General features: G+C 41.0%; 1 protein-coding gene across 1 annotated transcript; it reads right to left on the bottom strand.

The window, feature by feature from the left end:
* Positions 1–2,094: 2,094 nt before the first annotated feature.
* LOC129859455 (melanocortin receptor 4-like) lies at positions 2,095–5,198 on the bottom strand. Its single transcript, XM_055929269.1, has one exon. It carries the CDS (start codon positions 4,514–4,516, stop codon positions 3,503–3,505), a length of 1,014 nt encoding a protein of 337 aa, XP_055785244.1. The 5' UTR covers positions 4,517–5,198; the 3' UTR covers positions 2,095–3,502.
* Between the last annotated feature and the right edge of the window lie 16,386 nt (positions 5,199–21,584).

Below are 21,584 nucleotides of genomic sequence, written 5' to 3'. Positions count from 1 at the left end.
GGTAGGTTGGTCAGGATGATATCTATGAGGGTGCCCAAGTTTACGAATAGTGATCGATAGTCTCAGAGTTGAACAATTTCCAGCTGTGTAGCCAGTGCTCCACGTGGTATGGTCTTCTGGTCTTGTAGTTTTAAGCCGTTTCATACGTATCTTTAGCTGTATGTTTTCTAGTCTAATGTGAATTTCATCAGGAGTGGGTTTTATACACTTCAGAGAAAAGGGCTGTCCATGACACCGACATAATGTCTGTGCTCACGTGGGCGTGGCCATTGATTTGGTTAACTTTATATGAAAACCCATATTTTCTAATTTAGACGGTTAACCTGACAGCTGGGAAATGTACACTTTAAGAGATACAGTTATGTGTGTTTCCTGTCCTTCGGGTGATCACCAAATGAAACAACATTGTTCTTTAAATACCCATGGACCATTCCCACATTCTCAAAAATAGAAATATTGTTTAATCCTAAAGTTGGAGGATTAGGAGTTGAACAAAGAGAAGCTCATTGTTCAACTGTGAAATCCTCTATCCCCATACTGCATGTCCAAAGGGGGAGAGGGTCCCTTCCAGGAATTTACGACCTGTCGTTAAGTCGTAAAACGGTAGAGAGAGAGAGAGAGAAACAGAGAGAAAGAGAAAGAGAAAGAACAAGAGTGGGGCTATGATCTTTCTCCCAGGGCATGTGATGACACCTTGATGACAGCTTTGCAGCGTGCCTCTGGTATAATGCATTTCCACCTCTCACTCTATCAGTTTTGCTTTTCCATCTTCCTGAATTAAAATGAGATATTGTAACAGATCCGTCTTGCTAACAAAACGTCATTAAATATTGCTAAGTTATTTAGCTATAGTGTGGATGTAGGGCTGTTTTTTTTTTATATAATGAGTATCCAGATGCCGGCCTCCGTGTTGACTACTACTATGTTGCAATATTAATATCCTCGGAGCAGTCTAGTCGATACAAAATATTTCAATATTCTCTGAAATGCCTTGTTGATTCTATGCTTCAATATTCGCAGAATGTTTCCATTACCTGGCGAATAATGCGTGCAGGCAATACAAAAAAAACTGGTTGCACAAATTATAAGGAACATCTCTGAATGCAGAGCAACAATTTCGGTGCGAAGCGCACCAGACAATGACACTGTCATAGTATACTGTATGCACCATTCCACAAGGGTGACTTCATATAGCCTACAGGAGGGGGTCTGTAACCTTTTTCATAATTTCTGGAGTTTCTCCCATTCTTCTCTGCAGATCCTCTCAAACTCTGTCAGATTGGATGGGGAGCGTTGCTGCACAGCTATTTTCAGGTCTCATCAGGGATGTCCGGGATATGACTAGGCCACTCAAGGAAATTCAGAGACTTGTCCCGAAGCCACTCCCGCATTGTCTTGGCTGTGTGCTTAGGGTCATTGTCCTGTTGGAAAGTGAACCTTCACCCATGTCTGAGGTCCTGGTCGCTCTGGAGAAAGTTTTCAACAAGGATCTCTCTGTACATTGCTCCGTTCATATACAAACTCTCTCAGCCCTATTAGACCAAATACACAAATACTCAGAGCAAAATCTTGCAGAATTTAATCTATTTCAATAACCTATTATACTGTAACTACATATTAGGTTGTTTAAGATGATTTCCCAGTCTTATTTGTCCAAACCATCATTTTGAAAAGAAAATAAATGACATACTTCCATAGAAGGCTCCCAGCCCCCAAGAGATCTTATTTGTTTGTGATTAACCACATTTTTGAGTTTGCTCAAAGGTTAAAGTCTAAAATGGGAGAAGAAAAGTATATAGCCCTAATTTGCTGTTTCAAAACCTTGGGGGGGGGGGGGGGGGGGGGGCTGGTTGTAGAGAGCTACTCATAGAAGTGAACTTGTCTAAACACATAGGCCTATTGATCTACGCTCACAGGCTCGGCAACACTTTTAATGAGAGTAAGGCTGCCTTTGAGTACGCTTTAACACAATAGTAGGGGTGCAGCATTCATTTAAAGAATGCTGGAAGAATGGTTATAGCTTTAATCAGAACAAATGATGAGACTGAGTATGAACTGCAATGAAAGAATAATACGAGAAACAGATGCTTATATCGTTCTGTAAACAATAGGCTTTACACATGATTTTATTCAAATATGTATATATAACACTGCCGCTGAAATTGTTATTTTACATCACAGTGCAGCATGTTTAAGGCCAAAACAACAAGCGACAAGATATAAACACAAAAGCACATACTCACATGGTTTCAATTTTAGATACATATAAATAAGAGCAAAATACACTATCAATAGAATCTAGAATTAGGGTTGGGGTTAGGAAATTATAGAATTCATCCATAAGAAGTTACATGTACACTGTAAGATAAGTCTGCAAAGAATTCTCCAAGCACTTGATGAACGCATATTGAGGTTGAATTAAAAATATAGATGAGAGTATGTCTGTGTCATGTAATGGTTACTTTATAAATGCACATGTCCACACAAGGTGAGTTTTTTTCAAGCAGCATAGGTAGCTTTTAGCTTTTAAACAAATGAGTTGTAGCTCTCCCGATTGGGTTTATTCTCAACAGAAATAATTTCAATAAGTGCTTCATTTTGGTGTTGTTTTTTCGAATTTAGAGCCACTATGTGTTGTAGTTGTCAGCCTAAGATAGGCTAAAGGAAAATCCTCTGACATTTATTCAACAAAGCACGGTGCAAGACTTTACAGTTTACTTTACAGTTTGCTCACAATCTCTAACGGCTATATTGTGTTTGATCCGGGAGGTAGATGATCTTTTTGAAGCTTTCCACTTTCAATCGTTCAGAGTATGAAATAAACATACACTGTCATATAGTGTGCCATTTAAAGATGCAGTCCTGGATCTTAAGCACTTACAAATATATTGTAGAACATTTGAATTCCTAATATATCATATGAATTGGATGACGTAGTACACAACTGTGCACAATTGTTGATGACCAGTTTTGGCTCGTGAGCACTACTTTCAGTGTATATGTTATCCTTGAAAAAATACCATAGTGTGTAGGCAGCTGCCACTCAGTACTTTAAATATGTTTTAAATATTTAAATAATCGAATTTAACTTAACTTAATTTAAATAGATATCTTTCTCATATCATCATCATATCTTCTCACATTATGGGTCAGTTACTTTTAAAAACAGAATTTTTCAAGACAAACAAAAAGATACCTGATTGTGCTGTAGAGAAAGAATGTGATTGCTGTTGTGTTCTGTTTTTACAGTGTGTATGTAAACCAACCTTCTCTTTGGCAACCCGAGCCATGGTAACCAGAACCAGTTAAGAGGAACTACTTTTTAATAATTTACAGCCATGTCCTGGAGCACGGGCAGAAAGAGGGCAAATCAGTCCCCACCAATCACAATCAGCACCAACATCAAAGACCTCATGCAGTATACAACGTCTCAACTGTCTCTTTCATGTGAGGAGACAAAGGCAGATGCCACCTCAGCAGTTGTCAGCTGTTCAAAGGGTCACTACTTCCCAGGGAGCTCACACACACACAGGTTTGGCAAGCTGTACCAGCAGAAGATCTCCTTGAAGGTATTCCTCATCTCCTGGCTGCGGAGTGCGTAGATGAGTGGGTCGATGACCGAGTTACACATGATGAGGATGAGGTACATGTTGAAGTGCGACATGAAGCAGGCACAGTAGGGATTCCTGGGGCAGGATATAATGAGGATGAGGTGGAGGAAGAAGGGAGCCCAGCACACTACGAACACACCTAGGAGGATGGTGAGGGTGATGGCGCCCTTCATGTTGGCATGTTGGCGCATGGGCGCGTTCCCAGGCAGCATGGCGATCCTCTTCATGTGTAGCCGGGCTAGGAGGAACATGTGGATGTAGAGCGAGGCCATGAGTGCCAGCATGGTGAAGAACATGGTGATAAGGCAGATGAGGACAGTGGTGCTCTCAGAGTAGATGATGAAGAGCACGCCCGACGCCACGCAACACGACCATATGAGGGAGATCACCGCCAGCGCTCTTTTTACCGTCACAATGTTATGGTAGCGCAGCGCGTAGAATATGGTGATGTAGCGGTCTATGGCGATCGCCAAGAGACTACAGATCGACGCCAGCAGTGAGCTACAGATCATGGAGTCGAACACGTTGTCCATGCTTTTTATCAGCGACCCCGAGATGCTCAGGTTGCCGCTGTTGATCAGGGCTATGACAATTGTCTCGGAGGCATTGGAGACGCTGACCAGCATGTCGGCCACGGCCAGAGAACAGATGAAGAAGTACATGGGAGAGTGGAGGTTCTTGTTCTTGATGATAGCGGCAATCACCAGGATGTTCTCTAATAAACTGACAATCCCCAGCGTGAGGAAGACCTCGGTGGAGATGAGGAGCTGGTCGTAACATCCCGTCGAAGAGTCATTGAGACCAATGCCCTCTGAGTCTTTGTTGACGGATACCAGAGTCCCAGCAGTGCTGGAGTTCCTGTTATAGCTCACAGAGATCAACCCATGGTGTTCTGTGGCATTCATTGTGTAGTTGGTAGTTCTCTTAGTTGGTTCTCTAAGCCTTTTAGTAAAATGTTAATGTCACCATTCTAGCCTTGTTGTTGGCTATTAATCCACCTAGTTTAGTCCATCAGTATACTCCGAAATTCTCAGTGCTGCGTGCTCAATGGTCCTCTTGTTCTGTTGTCTTCCATGCTCAGAGTCAGGCGCCCGGCAGGTGGTGGAAAGCAGAATGAATCCCAATGTTTGATCCTATTCTTTGCCTCATCCAGCCCCCAAACTGGTCAAGCAGAGTCATTTTCTTCAGACATCTGCTGATGTTAGCCTTCCTTAGCCCCTGGCACTCTCTCTACACTGCTATCAACTGGCAGCCTCCAGGAAGAAAGAGAAAGAAAGCGAGAGCGAGAGAGGGGGGCAGAGGTAAGGATGAAAGTAGAGTGATGATTGAAGGAGAGAGATAGTGAATTGAGAATTGAGAATTCAGAGATGATAAATAGAGAGACGAAGTAAAACACATGTAAGTAGAAAAGTGGCGATGGAGAAATGGAAAGAAAGAAGGACTGAAGATAAGGGAAGCAGAGGAGTGAGAGAGCATGGCAGAGAATGAATAAAAGAACAGGAGCTGAGTTGATCAGTGACAGGAGTGTGAACCTCAGAGATGGAGAGGGCGGACCACTTTGCAGGCTACATAATCTCTTCCCTTTCCTTCCAGAGTTATACAGTCAACAAATAAACCTCCCCACAGCCCCTCCCACCTAGTCATGTTAGCCATTCAGCTCACAAGACAAGAGTAGGGAGGGGCAAACTGTAATGCTGGGGTTGATAAACATATAAAGGCACAGCAGATTTAAGAATGAAGGATTTGGGGATTATAACAGCTCAATGTTTTGTTGCCTACACACTAAAAACAAATGGATATATATAGGGCCAAATAATGGTTATTTGGCTTGTAACCTCAGCGGATCCCTTTTTGGTGCCCCGCACCTGGGTGCATGTTTTGTTTTTTGCCCTAGCAGTACACAGATGATTCAAATAATCAAATCTTGATGATGAGTTGGTTATTTGAATCAGCTGTGTAGTGCTAGGGCAGAAACCAGAACGTGCACCCGGGGGCGGGCAGGGGTGTGCCAATGCGTGTATCGCTTAATCAGAAGTACATCATCAATGACGTCCGAAGCTTCATTTGATCATGTGCTTCATCTAACTGTGTGTTGCAAAATGTGAGATCACGCTGATTTCACCGTGGCTCTGATGCTTTCTTAGATTCCAAGCTACTTTCAAACACCGACCTATTCTGGACACCGTACTTATAAATATAGTTAGGATTCTGTAGTTTCACCTGACAGGGAGCTTAGCAGGCAGAGTAGGGAGCTATGGAACATATAGGGATGTGAGGGTATGAGGCCAAATAAAAAAAACACTATTTACTAGTTTTTCAAACACATTATCATGGTATACGTTTCTGACTTAAGACTAGGGGTCCGCTGAAAAGGCGGAGCGCGAAATTCAAAAATATTTTACTTTCATACATTCACAAGTGCAATACTCCAAGTTAAAGTTTAATTTCTTGTTAATCTACCCATCCAATTTCAAAAAGGCTTTACAGCGAAAGCAGACCATATGATTATGTTAGGTCAGAGCCTAGTCACAAAAAAAACATACAGCCATTTTCCAGCCAAAGAGAGGAGTCACAAAAAGCAGAAATAGAGATAAAATTAAATCACTAACCTTTGATAATCTTCATCAGATGGCACTCATAGGACTTCATGTTACACAATACATGTATGTTTTGTTCGATAAAGTTAATTTCCAAAAATCTCTGTTTACATTGGCGCATTATGTTCAGTAATGTTGTGCCTCAAACATCCGCCGAATTTGCAGAGAGCCACATCAATTTACAGGAATACTCATCATAAACTTTGATAAAAGATACAAGTGTTATGCACATAATTAAAGATATACTTCTCCTTAAAGCAACCGCTGTGTCAGATTTCAAAAAAGCTCACCATTCTGAGTACAGCGCTCAGACACACAAACAAGCCATGCAGATACCCGCCATGTTGTGGAGTCAGTACAAGTAAGAAGTAGCATTATAAATATTCACTTACCTTTGATCTTTATCAGAATGCACTCCCAGGAATGCCAGTTCCACAATAAATGTTTGTTTTGTTCGATAAAGTCCAACATTTATGTCCAAATACCTCCTTTTTGTTCGCGCGTTTAGTTCACAAATCCAAATTCAAGAGGCGCGGGCAAGTCCAGGCAAAAGTTCAGACGAAAAATCCAGAGGGTTATATTACAGTTCGTAGAAACATGTCAAACGAATATAAATGTATAGAATCATCCTTTAGAATGTTTTTATCATAAAAAATCTATAATATTCCAACCAGACAATTCCTTTGTCTTTAGAAATGAAAAGGACCAGAGCTCGCTCTCACGGCCGCGCGCATGACTGAGCTCATGGCATTCTGGCAGACACCTGACTCAAACAGCTCTTATTCTCTCCCCCTTCACAGTAGAAGCCTGAAACAAGGTTCTAAAGACTGTTGACATCTAGTGGAAGCCTTGGGAAGTGCAATATGACCCCATTTACACTATCTTCGAAAGGCAGAAACCACCAATATGGCAGCCTATAATTGATAGGTACCAGCGAGTTTAAGTGGGAATCCAGACAATCACCATCTTCAAAGTCCTTATGCCAAGCTGAAAAACTACAAACCTCAGATTTCCAACTTCCTGGTTGGATTTTTCTCAGGTTTTCTCCTGCCATATGAGTTATGTTATACTCACAGACATCATTCAAACAGTTTTTGAAACTTCAGAGTGTTTTCTATCCAAATATATTAGCTTCTGGGCCTGAGTAGCAGGCAGTTTACTCTCGGCAGGCTTTTCATCCGTGAAAATGCTTGTCCCCTATCCCAAACAGGATAAGCTTCCTAAATAATGCCATAGATTGTTTTTTTATAGTAAACTTGAAGTTAAAAAAGGGAAAGCATAGTGTAAGATGTATCCAGGCAAAACCTCCCATCATTAGTACTAGCTATAGCATAGTTTTGAGCCGCTGAAGAGAGAATTTAGAATCTCAGACAAAGGCAATGGTCTGAATCCTAAAGCTGGTCACTAGCTGCCAACGTCAAGGTTATCTGTCCCCACCTAATAATGCGGTGTGTGTGTGTGCATGTGTGTCCAATCAAATCAAATATAAGTGTATTAGTCACATGCGCCGAAAAAAACAGGTGTAGACCGCACAGTGAAATGCTTATTTACGAGCCCCTAACCGACAGTGCAGTTTCAAAAATACAGATAAGAATAAGAGATAAAAGAAACAAGCAATTAAAGAGGAGCAGTAAAAAATAACAATATATACAGGGGGGTGCCGGTACAGAGTCAATGTGTGGGGTCACCGGTTAGTTAAGGTAGTATGTGCATGTAGGTAGAGTTAATTAAAGTGACTATATATAGATGACAACAGAGAGTCGCAGTGGTGTGGAGAGGGGAGGGGGGGGGAAATGTGAATAGTCTAGGTAGCCATTTGACTGGATGTTCAGGAGTCTTATGGCTTGGGGGTAGAAGCTGTTTAGAAGCCTCTTGGACCTAGACTTGTGTGTAACTATATATGTGTGTGCATGCATGTCTTTTAGTGAGTGCATGTGTGTGTATGCACATGTTTGTGGGTAGCTCTCTTCTGCAGTCAAATGACCAGAAGAGCCCTCTAGTGGCCTCATGGGTGGCATGTTAATATTTTCATACATTCACAATCAATTTTATTAACACTGTCTAAGTCAGGGGAGGGGGTTCTACTAAGCTATATTTAATTGTTTAAAGAAGATAATACCAAGGATAATTTTGCTATTTGAATTTGAAGACACCTTGAAATATAAAAAAATATACTTTTTTGTTGTTGAAGAAAATGATTATTTGGCGTTGCTGCAACTAGCCAGTACAAACACATTGAATAACAGATTCACTACATGGAAAAACAGATAGTCCCCCCCCCCCAATGAATCTAAAGGAAGCTACTGGGAGACATTCAGAAGGGTCTTGTGAGGTCTGTTGGCATCCTAGAGCAAAAGTGTGTAGCCCAAACTGTTTGTCTTATCTTTCCATAGAAGTTTCACAATATGCCAAACCGTTGGGACGCGACAGACGTTTTGGGATGTCTCATTGTCTGACATACACAGCTCTAGCTCTGTCACCTTTCACCGCAGATATCTCTAGCTTAAACTGACACCCCTTTTTCATGATATCCAATTGGTAGTTAGTCTTGTCCCATTGCTGCAACTCCCCTATGGACTCAGGAGAGGTAAAGGTCAAGAGTATCCTCCAAAACACAACCCTACCAAGCCGCACTGCTTCTTGACACACTGCTTGCATAACCTGGAAGCCAGCCACACCAATGTGTCGGAGGAAACACCGTCCAGCTGGTGATGGCACCAGCTTGCAGGCGCTTGGCCTGCCACAAGGAGTCGATAGAGCATGATGATACAAGGACATCCAAGCCAGCCGAACCCTCCCATAACCCGGACGACACTGGGCCAATTGTGCAGCGCTTTATGGGTCTTCCGGCCGGCTGTCACACAGCCTTGGATCGAACCCAGGTCTGTAGTGATGCCTACAAGCACTGCCTTAGACCAATGCACCACTCGGGAGGTCTAGCTGACAGATTTTTATAGGGATTGTTGTATTATGCTAATTCTAATTCCGTGGGGCATCGACTCTAAATCCAGTGTTTCTATATCAAACGGTTTTGTTAGATTTCAGTCTTTTGTGATGTATATAAAGTGTAATATTGGGATGCAAACTCAAATGTAATACATGTCAACTCTATGGCTTTGTACAAGTGTCTTCTTTTTTAAACCCATAACCATGTGTGTGAGGTGTATGCTTTTGTTTCAAAGTAGATTTGTTTAAGACTACCAATAAATAATGTGTGACCCTGATTTAGCCCACTGCAGTATAAGGATAAGGACAAGCCTGTCTGAGAGAGAGATCAAAACAGTGAGGGTACATAGAGGAAGTATGTGAATGAAAATCTGTATATCTGCATAAAATTCCATCATCTCATAAATGCTAATTATAGTTCATTACAGTTCTCTGACATTAAAAGTGGTTATGGGAAAGTGCTGAAAGTGCTACTTGATATGAGACTTAAATTGACTGTATGTAATGACTTGCCGGGTGACAGATTGAAAGGGGAAAATTATAAATTAAATTGCTCTTCCATTCCACCCTGCTACATATTTTGATGTATAATCAGTTCACAATTTTAAAAGTACAGTTTTAAAGGTACATGTACTACAGCTTAAAATATCTAAACAAATAATAGGTTACACCATTTATACAAAAGTATGTGGACACACCTTCAAATTAGTGGACTCGGCTATTTTAGCCACACCCGATGCTGACAGGTGTATAAAATCGAGCACACAGACATGCAATTTCTATAGACAAACAAACATTGGCAGTAGAATGACCTTACCGAAGAGCTCAGTGACTTTCAACGTAGCAGTCATAGGATGCCACATTTCCAACAAATCAGTTCATCACATTTCTGCCCTGCTAGAGCTGCCCCAGTCAACTGTAAGTGCTGTTATTGTGAAGTGAAAAATTGTCTGTCCTCGGTTGCAACACTCACTACCAAGTTCCAAACTGCCTCTGGAAGAAATGTCAGCACAAGAACTGTTCAACGGGAGTTTCATGAAATGGGTTTCCATGGCCGAGCAGCCACACACAAGCCTAATATTACCAAGCGCAATGCCAAGCATCTGCTGGAGTGGTGTGAAGCTTGCCGCCATTGGACTCTAGAGCAGTGGAAATGTGTTCTCTGGAGTGATGAAACCAGTGGAGGCTGGTGACTTGAAAAATGTAAGAGGATGGGAGACCCACGGTATAGGCGCGGAAAGCAAGGTGACCACAAAGTGTGTTTAAAAATCATCAAAGACAAATTATTTTAACCTAAAGCATTTAATAAAGACATTTATAGTACAATACTATGGGGAAAGGAAGGAGAGGGCTAGTTACAGTGTTGGAAAGGGATCACAGCAGTGATTGAATGAGGGTACGTGGCATGAGGTGAGGTGTTCAGAGCCTTGACCAGTGCAGGACAGGATTTTACTGGGAAGACAAAAAACAATAACACAGACAAAAGAGCTAAGAATGAGTTAGTCTAAGCAAGGTGTAAAATCGTTGATGAGTAATAATGTGATTGTGTATGTGATTGACTCTACATACAGTAATGAGAAAACATGTATAGGGGTACTCACAGTGCTTGGAAGGGAAACATTCAATGTGCCAGTGGATGAGCGGGCACATGAGACGTTGTGGCTTCAGTTCACGTCATGATAATGTTGACAATGTTAGTGGAGTGGAGTAGTCATCACCTCTTAACTTCTTATGGCTGGGGGCAGTATTGAGTAGCTTGGATGAATAAGGTGCCCAGAGGCGCCCAGAGTAAACGGCCTGCTACTCAGTCCCAGTTGCTAATACATGCATAGTATTAGTATATTTGGATAGAAAACAATCTGAAGTTTCTAAAACTGTTTGAATGATGTCTGTGAGTATAACAGAACTCATATGGAAGGCAAAAACCTGAGAAAAAATCCGACCAGGAAGTGGGAAATCTGAGGTTGGTCATTTCATTCCCTATTGAAGATTGGTCATGTTGCACTTCCTAAGGCTTCCACTAGATGTCAACAATCTTTAGAAACTTGTTTGAGGCTTCTACTGTAAAGGAGGGGCTCATATAGGCTCTTTGAGTCAGTGGTCTGGCAGAGTGCCACAGGCTCGCGATGCTCGTTCACGTGAGAGGTAGCTCGCGTTCCATCGCATTTCTGAAGACAAAGGAATTCTCCGGTTGGAACATTATTGAAGATTTATGTTAAAAACATCCTAAAGATTGATTCTATACATCGTTTGACATGTTTCTACGGACTGTAACGGAACTTTTTGACATTTCGTCTGCTCCTAGTGAACGCGCTTCGTGACTTTGGATTTGTTTACAAAACACGCGAACAAAAGTAGCTATTTGGACATAAATTATGAACATTATCGAACAAAACAAACATTTAATGTGGAACTGGGACTCCTGGGAGTGCATTCTGATGAAGATCATCAAAGTCAAGTGAATATTTATCATGTTGTTTCTGACTTCTGTTGACTGCACAATATGGCGGATATCTTTTTGGCTGGTTTGGGCTCTGAGCGCCGTACTCAGATTATTGCATGGTTTGCTTTTTCCGTAAAGCTTTTTTGAAATCTGACACAGCGGTTGCATTAAGAAGAAGTGGATCTAAAATTCCATGTATAACACTTGTATCTTTGATCAACGTTTATTATGAGTATTTCTGGAAATTGATGTGGCTCTCTGCAAAATCACTGGATGTTTTTGCAACTACTGAACATAACGTGCTGAGATTTCTTGATATAAATAAAAACATATGATATAAATTTAAAATGGTATAAGATACTTGTATGTTTGAGGAATTTTAATTATGAGATTTCTGTTGTTTGAATTTGGCGCCCTGCACTTTCACTGGCTGTTGTCATATCGATCCCGTTAATGGGACCTCAGCCATATTAATCAGGGAACATGAGGGGATTTAGCTGTAAATCCAAATAGCAGATACATTCCATTACAGCTGCGCCATCATAGGTTTGGGCAACGAGTTTCTCTATGAAGTTAAAGTCAGACATGTCAAAATTCATAAAGTCAAACACAGACTGTGCATCTCACCCACTTGACACCTCACAGTAGCCCAAGAAACGTCCCTGAATAAAGTCCTGATCATCCACATACCTACCGATAACTGACAAATGTGAGCAGACTGGTGGTCCCAAAGCGGTTTGGCAATTTTACCCCTTGGGGCCTAGTGTTTTTCCTTATATGTTAACCTAACTAGGAGAACTCTGGACCCTATACGGTATGACAGTGATTACTCAGTTGTAAAACGGTTTATATGGGCTATGATGGGACCAGTTTTTCATAATCGAGTCACATGGGTTTTTAAAAAACTCCTAAAAAAAATGGCCCTGGGGGGGGATGAAAACCCTGTCAAACTGCAGCTACTTTATATTTGTTCATAGAAATTATATTTAGACTAGATTAGGAGGAGATGTCCTCTACCCAGACACAGACAACAACTGCGTGTTTGCATCATGCAGGCCTATGCAACTGTAGGCCTCATAACAAAACTACTCACTGTCATCACTATTATGTCGACTGATTCATTCCATGTGATACTTTTGGATTAAAAACGTATAGCCAGCCTAGCCAGCCCAATTTTGAATATAATCTAAATTTGATCACTTTCACATTTTCTCCTGACACACAAATGGACTATAAATACATAACATTACAATTTAGTTTACCATGACCAGATGGACAGGTTGCATAGGCTGTATGCAGATACTCTTCTTAGTAGTCTACAGTTGATCAGATGGAAAAATAGTATTGTTTTCATCCCATACAGCATGTCAGATCTCTGATGTTTAGGTGTAGCCAAGGCTGCTGCAACATTTATGTCATTAGTTGTTGCTTGTGTCTGTCCGGAGTGATTATGTGTCATCATCTTTGCTAAATAAACACTGGAGGAAAATTGCAAAGCCTACTTGAGCGCACGCAAAAAAAGATGTGCTGCATCATCCTCTCTCTTTAATCTGACGTTTAATGGATGATGCGATGGAAGCTATCAAATCATTTGGAATTGTTTTTGACACCCCAGAAAAGATGTTCAGCATGTAAAGCATCATAACATGCAATTATAGGCAGCTTGATGATAGGCTCCCTGTTAACCAGCGATACATTTGATAACAGTTGGTATTGAAACCTTTCCCTTTTTCATCCTTCTTCATGAAACTGATCTCAGGCAGAGGTCGACCGTCGCTTTTAATTCGCACCTTTTCCGTGTACCCCAGAGAATGAAAGTGGTTATTCAACAAAAAGTCCACAACATTTTCGGCAGCGTTGGCCATTCTACCCTTCTGGCGGAGAAAACTGCAAACACGCGCTGGTAGCTAGCCACTGAAGTTAGTGTAATTTATTTAAAGTTGCCTTGCTAACTGGACACAAAAGAAAAGTTCTAAACCCAAGAAAACAATTTATAATATACCTCCTCCATCTCCTGTAATTTAAAAAAAACTAATTTGAATTGAATGATGTCCCAAAAATGCTCAACTATCACTCTCAATCTTAATCTCTATCCAACAATGTCACCAAGCTTCTCAACACATAGAATCCCCATAGTTCTCTGATCCTACATCTATGATTGGATGGGCAACATGTCAATTCATACTGCAAAAGCTTTGATTGGTTGGAGGACGTCCTCCGGAAGTGGTCATAATTACCATGTATGTATATGGAAGGGGGTCTACCAGCCTCCTAGGTTTTGTATTGAAGTCAATATAGCCAGAGGAGGACGGAAGCTAGCTGTGCTCCAGCTACACCATGTTACTAGCCCAGACAGTGCTGTTGAAGTTACTGTAGATCTTCATTGCAAAACAGTGTATTTTAACCAATTATTCGGTGACACATGAATATATTTAGTAGTTTTATCAAAATATTATAACATTATTTATGTTTCACAATTTTTCTTTTTATGAAATTTCACTGAGGAATGGTCCTCCCCTTCCTCCTCTGAGGAGCCTACCACTGGAGGAAACACCCTTCCCCATCTGGCAGTCCGACGGACAAATCTGAGTTTGGGGGATGCCAGGAGAATGCAACCTGCCCCATAAAGTTTAGTGGAAGAGGAATAATGGTCTGGGGATGTTTTTCATGGTTCGCGTTAGGCCTCATAGTTCCAGTGTAGAGAAATCTTAATGCTGCATCATTCAATGACATTCTCAACAATTCTGTGCTTCCAACTTTGTGTTAACAGTTTGGGGAAGGCCCTTTCCTGTTTCAGCATGACAATGATCCATGCATAAAGCGGCGTCCATACTGAAATGGTTTGTCGAGATTGGTGTGGAAGAACTTGACTGGCCTGCACAGAACTCTGACCTCAACCCCATTGAACACATTTGGGATGAATTTGAACATCGGCTGCGAGCCAGGCCTAAACACCCATCATCAGTGCCCGGCCTTATTAATGCTCTAGTGATTGAATGGAAGCATGCCCCTGCAGCAATGTTTCAACATCTAGTGGAACGCCTTCCCAGAAGAGTGCAGACTGTTATAGCAGCAAATCCATATTAATGCCCAAGAATTTGGAATGAAATGTTCGACAAGTAGGTGTCAAGGAACTAAGATCAAGGGCCTGATTACCTGTCCACCAATGTTATTTACATGTTGAAATGTCGTTGTTGTCTGTCTTACATAGGGAAAACCCGTAGAAGCCTTACGACACAGACCAGTGAGCACCACAGCAATATATGGACAAGTGAGATAAAAAAATCTGGTTGCTACTGTCATGACGTTGCCCTCTTTGCGTACAATGAGCACCATCCCCCTCTCTCTGTCTCCTACTACCAGGCTGCTGTGTTCAGAGAGGTCGTAAATTCCTGGAGGAGATTATCTCCTCATGGCCACAGTATAGAGAGAGAGTGAGTTTTCATAGAGAGAACAAAGGAATTTCTTCCACCTCACAGAACTTGAGGTCCGAACAACATTTGTGTTCTGGAGAAGGTTTAAAAGATCAGTGAACGAACTGGTCCGTTTGGTACAATTTTGTGAAACTCATGTTAGACAATTCGGCCACATTACCATAACGCTGTTTATACAATAGCGCTTACATCTAATTGTTGTATAAGATGAATGAGTGAGGATGATACTGTTTGTGAAATTGTGTAGAGTGATTTTGGACTATTTAATGAAGGAAACTCCAATTCCCTTTGGAGTTTAACTAAATTAGAGGATCGCCCATGAGCACAGTTATGGTCTTTCGTCCTGGGACAGGCCCTTTTCTGCTCTTCTGAATAAAACCCCCACCCGGGGTTTCTATCACCAGACCAGCTTACCTCGATAACGAGAGTGCCAAGGTTTGAGAGGAGACCATACACCTGAGTATAAGCTAAGGTTTGAGTAGATGGCTGAATCTTTTAACCATACCACGTGGTTAAACTCTTAGACTATCGATACCGACAGAATAAGAACAAGTCTTTTGATATTAATTACTCGGTATCATTGAACACGAAGACCGACAACTGCCGAAACACGGCTTAGCATTTCAATTGTTATAATTATCTACTTTGTAGTGTCTCATCTCAGTTGATCCCCACTTCCCTTTTGTACACCAAGCCGCGATGCCGGTTTAGCCCACTAGGGAAACTCCGTTATTATTTCCTTGTAACTATCTACTGTTTGTTTATGCATTTCTGTGAATTACTTAGTTGGTAAATAAATTATTTAAGACAATTGATGTATGGATGACTCATAGTGAAGACTGGGTTCGTGCAGATAACCAACAATTTACAATGTTTGGAATGAGACTAACATGAGGTAAATAATAATTCATTAATTCGAAGACTAAGTGATCAGATATTCAAATATCTGAAAGTTATATTAGGAAAATTATAACTTTATAATCTGAATATTTTCCTTGGTGCCCCGACTTCCTAGTTAATTACAGTTACATGATTAATCAGTTTAATTGCGTAATAATAATTACAGAGAGTTATTTGATGAAGAAAAGTCTTCAGTTTTAATGATGCCTAAGACACGACACTACTCATTTTGTACAAGCTGGACATCCTATTAGTTCTCTGACATACATTGGAATAGAAATGGTCAAGATGTCATGCAGGGGAGGGGACATTGAGAGGAAACTTCTTCAAAGGGAATATTTTTGCATCCACAGGCTCAAAACACTGTTTCCTCTTGGTCTTAACGTGGAGTTTGACTTGAAACCGTTTTAATATCTCCAAATTGTGTTTTTGTTAATCCTAATTGAATATTGTACGTGTATGTACAGTATATTACTGTCAATATTGATCATATTTCCTGTGTATGATCATATATTTTGATCATTGAATGATAATATTGTGAAACTATGTTATACATTTTTTAATTCCTGTTTCAGGAAGTGATGTCAGTGAGTACTGCCCTTACATATAGGACCATACAACATTGTTGTAAATAAAAATAACATGGGAGCATGAGCAGCATTTTCCTTTCTGTTTTCCATTAGTTTGCCTACAGCAACCAGCACCTGTGAAAATTACCTGAATGCACGTATGTTATTTTGCTTTTGTCGACAAGCATGTGTCCACAAACTTTTGGCCACGTAGTGTGACTTTGCTGTAATACCAAATAATTTATAGGTGACATTTTTGTTATGCTTTCACAGTGAAGTTAATTGTAACAGAAATATAAACTCATGATACTAATGCTGTGATACCAAATCGTTTATAGGTTACTTTTTAAAATGTATTTTCATTCCATAGTTAATAATAACACAAGTATAAGCTCAGTAGCCTGGTCCCAGATATGTTTGTGCAATAATTTCATCATCGCATAATGCCAAACAAGGAGTGGCATTCTAATAATAATAACAGGGGGCGCTCTTTTCACTTCTGGATAAAATTTTGCCCAATTTAAACAGCCTCGTACTCTGTCCTAGATCATATGATATGCATATTATTATTAATATTGGATAGAAAACACTCTGAAGTTTCTAAAACTGTTTGAATTATATCTGTGAGTAAAACAGAACTCATTTGGCAGGCAAACTTCCAAACAGGAAGTGAAAATTCTGAAATGGGTCTCTGTGAAAGGCATTGCCTATTCAATTGTCTTTTATTTATGGATCTGTATGCAATTCATACGCCTTCCACTAGATGTCAACAGGCAGTAGAACGTGGAATGAAGTCTCTAGCATTTTCTGGGACCGGATGGTACTCGTTGGAGTGAGAGGTCAGCCATTTTGGTAGTACTTGGCTACGCACTAGGGTTTGTCACATCGTTTTCTGCAATGCGTTAGGTAGACACGAAGAAATGCTCTGTAACAACCAGTTACTGTATTTATACAGCTAAATTCATGTGTTAAAAGGATACTTTGTAATTTTGGCAATGAGGCACTGCATCTACTTCCCCAGAGCCAGATGAACTTGTGGATACCATTTGTATGTCTCTGTTCCCAGTATGAAGGAAGTCAGTGTTAGTTTTGCTAACTAGCATTAGCACAATAATTGGACGTCTTTGGGTTTCTGCTAGCATGCTAAGTGTAGCCCACTCTCCCCACCATAGCCCCTCCCCTTGTGAATGAGAGCTGCAGGGTGCAAACAGCTCCGTGAGTGAATGACAGCTGTCCTGAGGAGAGAAGTAGTTAAACATGCCCAGATTTAAAGCAGAGGAGATGACGAGGAAACACTTGGCGACCAGAATAACAGCCAGGGCCAGGGAGTTTCCAGGTGAACTGTACAAGGATAGAGGATTACTGTTCTGCAAAGTCTGTCAACATCTAATCGACTAACGTAAACTAACTCACTTTTGTACATCGCGCTGGTCCATGCAATTGACCTTAATTTAGCGCCCCAAAAACATAATACTTCCAGATCAACTGTAATATCAATACCATTGTAAAGCACAATTTCTGCCCTTTCCAACAAAATCAATGACAAGGCCTTCATGATGCCCATCTCTGCATGATTCAAGAAGGCAATGAGCTCCGTCGGGTCTTTAAAAAAATGGCGGGTGGGGAAGCAAAAAATATTGCGTGATAGTGAGAAGGAGATATGTCGTGTGGGGAAACTGCTTTTTTTCACTCGATCTGTCCAACTTATCACCTTATCGCCTCTAAAATGTAAACAAAACACTATAAAGAGTTTATATAATGTGTCATTACATACCTTTTTGAAGGTTTGTGTCAAATTTGAATCGAGATTTTAGGGCTGTGCTAAAGTGATCTTCAGAAATAAACAGCAGCTTTTGAGAGTCATAATATCTTGCAGTGATGACGCAAAAAAATGACTAGGTATAACCCTGTCCCTTCCTTGTTTTTAAACAGTGAGAGAAGTGCTACACCTGGTGGAGAGAGGCTGTAAGACAGAATTAGTTGCTTCATGCATGCTGTACGTTACGCCATGACACGTCACGATGTAACGTACAGCATTGGAGTGGTCAATTTTTTCAACTTTCTCCAATACTATAGAGCCATTACCATGTCAATCAACGCTTGAATAAAAACTTAGTTCACACCCCAAATTTTGATGTCACCACAGTCGCTACAGTCCAATTAGTTTTGAATCTGTTTTCTTTGCAGCCTAGTTTGAATGTCGCGGTTGCGTACATTTGTACTGAATTGGGTTAGCGTCCGTTACATGTGACGTCAAACTGTGGCGGAGCACCTGAGGTCACTCCGACACAAAAATAGGAGGGCTAGTAGTGGACTAGGTAAGCATTATGATGCTTTAGCTAGATATTTATATATATACTAGCTAGTAGATTTGCTCTCTCTCGCTATTATCTGTTCTCGATAATTCAATTATTTTCTGTATCTAGATAGAGTGGCACATTAGCTAGCTAAAGTTAGCCTGGAAAGCTTCCCAACTTGTGATTCCAGCTCCATCCCTATGTTTAGATAGCTAACTTAGCTGAGGTAATGTTAGCTAACAAATAAGTTAGCCAAACTGACTTGGTGGAGCTATCAAAACAAGTGACAAGTTGGGAATTACAAAAGAATATGTGATTTGTTTTATGTGTGACATGTTAACTACTTTCATGATTTGAAAAAAAATGGTGTGTGAGACATACTGTCAGGTTTATGGTCAGTGTGTGTGTGTCTTTGTGTCTGTCTGTGTGTTCCAGGCTTCTGTGTCTGGCTTACGGGCTGTGTGTGAGTGTGTCTTTGTGTTCCAGGTTCCTTTGTCAGGGTTATGGAATGTGTGTTTATTTGTTTGTTTGTGTGTGTGTCGCTTCAGGAGAGAGTGCTTAGCTTCAAAGCTTGAGATCCACTGTAGGCCTGCTATTGAACCTTCATTTTAAAAAATGGAACCATTGTTCTTTATATATTTGTATTTTTTCAGTACAAACAAGCACACAGACCCTGGTCTCCTGTCTGGAAAATACCCCCACCACAGCTGAGAGAACTGAGTTCATCTTGGATGAAAAATATCTGTTATTTAAGAATTCAAAGGACCAATAAAAAGGGATAACAATCTAGGTGCTGGATTTTAGGCCGGTAGCAACGATCACAGGGTGTCCGTTCAGAACACGAGGAAGCATTAGTTCCAGTCCAATGGTTTAATGAAGATCCACACACACACATACAACACCACTCTCTGTGACACTAATTGTGGTTATGTAAAGAAAAGAGAAGAACTTAGGCTAAAGCACAGTATGGGAAAAATATGCCTATTTGCATGTCAACAACTAAACAGGCTATGTGGACCCAAACACATGCTAGATGCACAAAGAACAATAGAGCAATGTATAAATATCTAAACATTATGAAACATAATAAGCATGAGCGATCTACAACCAGAAATAGCCTATCAACACAGACAAATGCTAACAAATGCTAATCGCTAATAAGCATGCAAAATAGTCATGTATTCAGGATAAAAATGCTAATGCTAACACTAGCAGGAGTACGCGAGCTAGCTACCTAGCAAGGTAACCACAAATGGTACATATTTACAACAGACACTATTTAGCTCGAAACAACAAGACACCAGGATTTTGGCACTTACATTTAGCTGCACGCACAATAAACATCAGAAAGAAAAGCAATTTCTTCTAAGGAGGTAGAATAAGCAGGAGGGCAAAAACAGGTCGGTCATCGGAATGGAAACTACAGACTGCCTTAGGTCCTGCCTGTTTGGGTATTACGCTAAGTCCCGGGAAAAAGGCTGCTGATTGGCTAATATAATCATGATGATTGGCATGACCTTATTCCAATAGGAAAACCAAAAGAAAGTTGGGGTCTTGGAAAATAGATGAGCTGGCCGTTTTTACATTTGACTTCACAACAACATTAATCAAAGCAGCCTAAGTTGTCTACATTTCTGAAGAAACAATGCAACCAAGGGAGGGTCTTTCCCAGAGCCAACTCATCTGACATTTATGTAATCCTTGAAGAGATAACCGATGCCTTTGGAAGATGTGCACTCGCCATCCTGTTGTGGCAGCTGTCATTTCCTGTCTCAGCAACAATGGCCATGACTTTGTGTGGGCTTTTGTAGGTGACTCAGCTAGCTACATGAAGAAGGCTTTCACCAGAATCTTGAAGGGCCTCTTCCCCAACTCCAGACACGTCACCTGCTTTGCCCATCTCCTAAACCCGGTGCTGAAGGTTTTTCCAGAGGTGTTTAAGGAGATGAACAGGTTGTGTGCTCTGGTGAAGAAGGTACTCTGTCAGGCACCCCAGCATCGTCTGGAGTTGAGAGCATTCATGCTGGAAAATGTCCATTCTCCTGTGATGCCTATGTATGCTGTGCAGACCAGGTGGGGCTCCCAGATAAAGGCTGTGGAGTACTGTACCTGCTCACTGGCTTTACTACCACCTTACCAGAAATGGTGTGTCCGGGACCTTTGTGAGCTGTTGAGGGAATACAAGGCACAGCTGAAAGCCCAGGTAGTGTTCATTGTGGAACATAGTGTGGAGATAGTGGCTAACCTGACAAAGCCGGAAGAGACCTATGTGCCAACAGCCCACAACATCGCCAGAAAGCTGGAGGACCTGCAGATGAAGTTTGAGTATGGCAGAACAGCTGGGGCTTATACAACGGAGCTGATGGGGCATTGTCCAGAGGAAGACAGGCACTCTTGCACTGAGTTGTTCCAGTCTGCCATGGCAGTATGCTCTATCAAGATCCAGCATAGGTGTTAGGGGTAAGAAAGGACATTATGGAATATGCCATCCCTGCTCTGAGCCAGGTGTCTGCAAAGGAGTGGCACAGATACAGTGGGGCAAAAAAAGTATTTAGTCAGCCACCAATTGTGCAAGTTCTCCCACTTAAAAAGATGAGAGAGGCCTGTAATTTTCATCATAGGTACACTTCAACTATGACAGACAAAATGAGAAAAAAAGAAATCCAGAAAATCACGTTGTAGGATTTTTTATGAATTTATTTGCAAATTATGGTGGAAAATAAGTATTTGGTCAATAGCAAAAGTTTATCTCAATACTTTGTCATATACCCTTTGTTGGCAATGACA

Source organism: Salvelinus fontinalis, chromosome 7 (assembly GCF_029448725.1).
Source record: "Salvelinus fontinalis isolate EN_2023a chromosome 7, ASM2944872v1, whole genome shotgun sequence".
NCBI lineage: Eukaryota > Metazoa > Chordata > Actinopteri > Salmoniformes > Salmonidae > Salvelinus > Salvelinus fontinalis.
Note: the sequence above shows the minus strand (reverse complement) of the source record. Positions and strands in the feature narration are given on the sequence as shown.

What these genes read in the sequence shown, in the direction of transcription:
- LOC129859455 (XM_055929269.1), bottom strand. Translation starts at nt 4,516, where the DNA reads ATGAATGCCACAGAACACCATGGGTTGATCTCTGTGAGCTATAACAGG.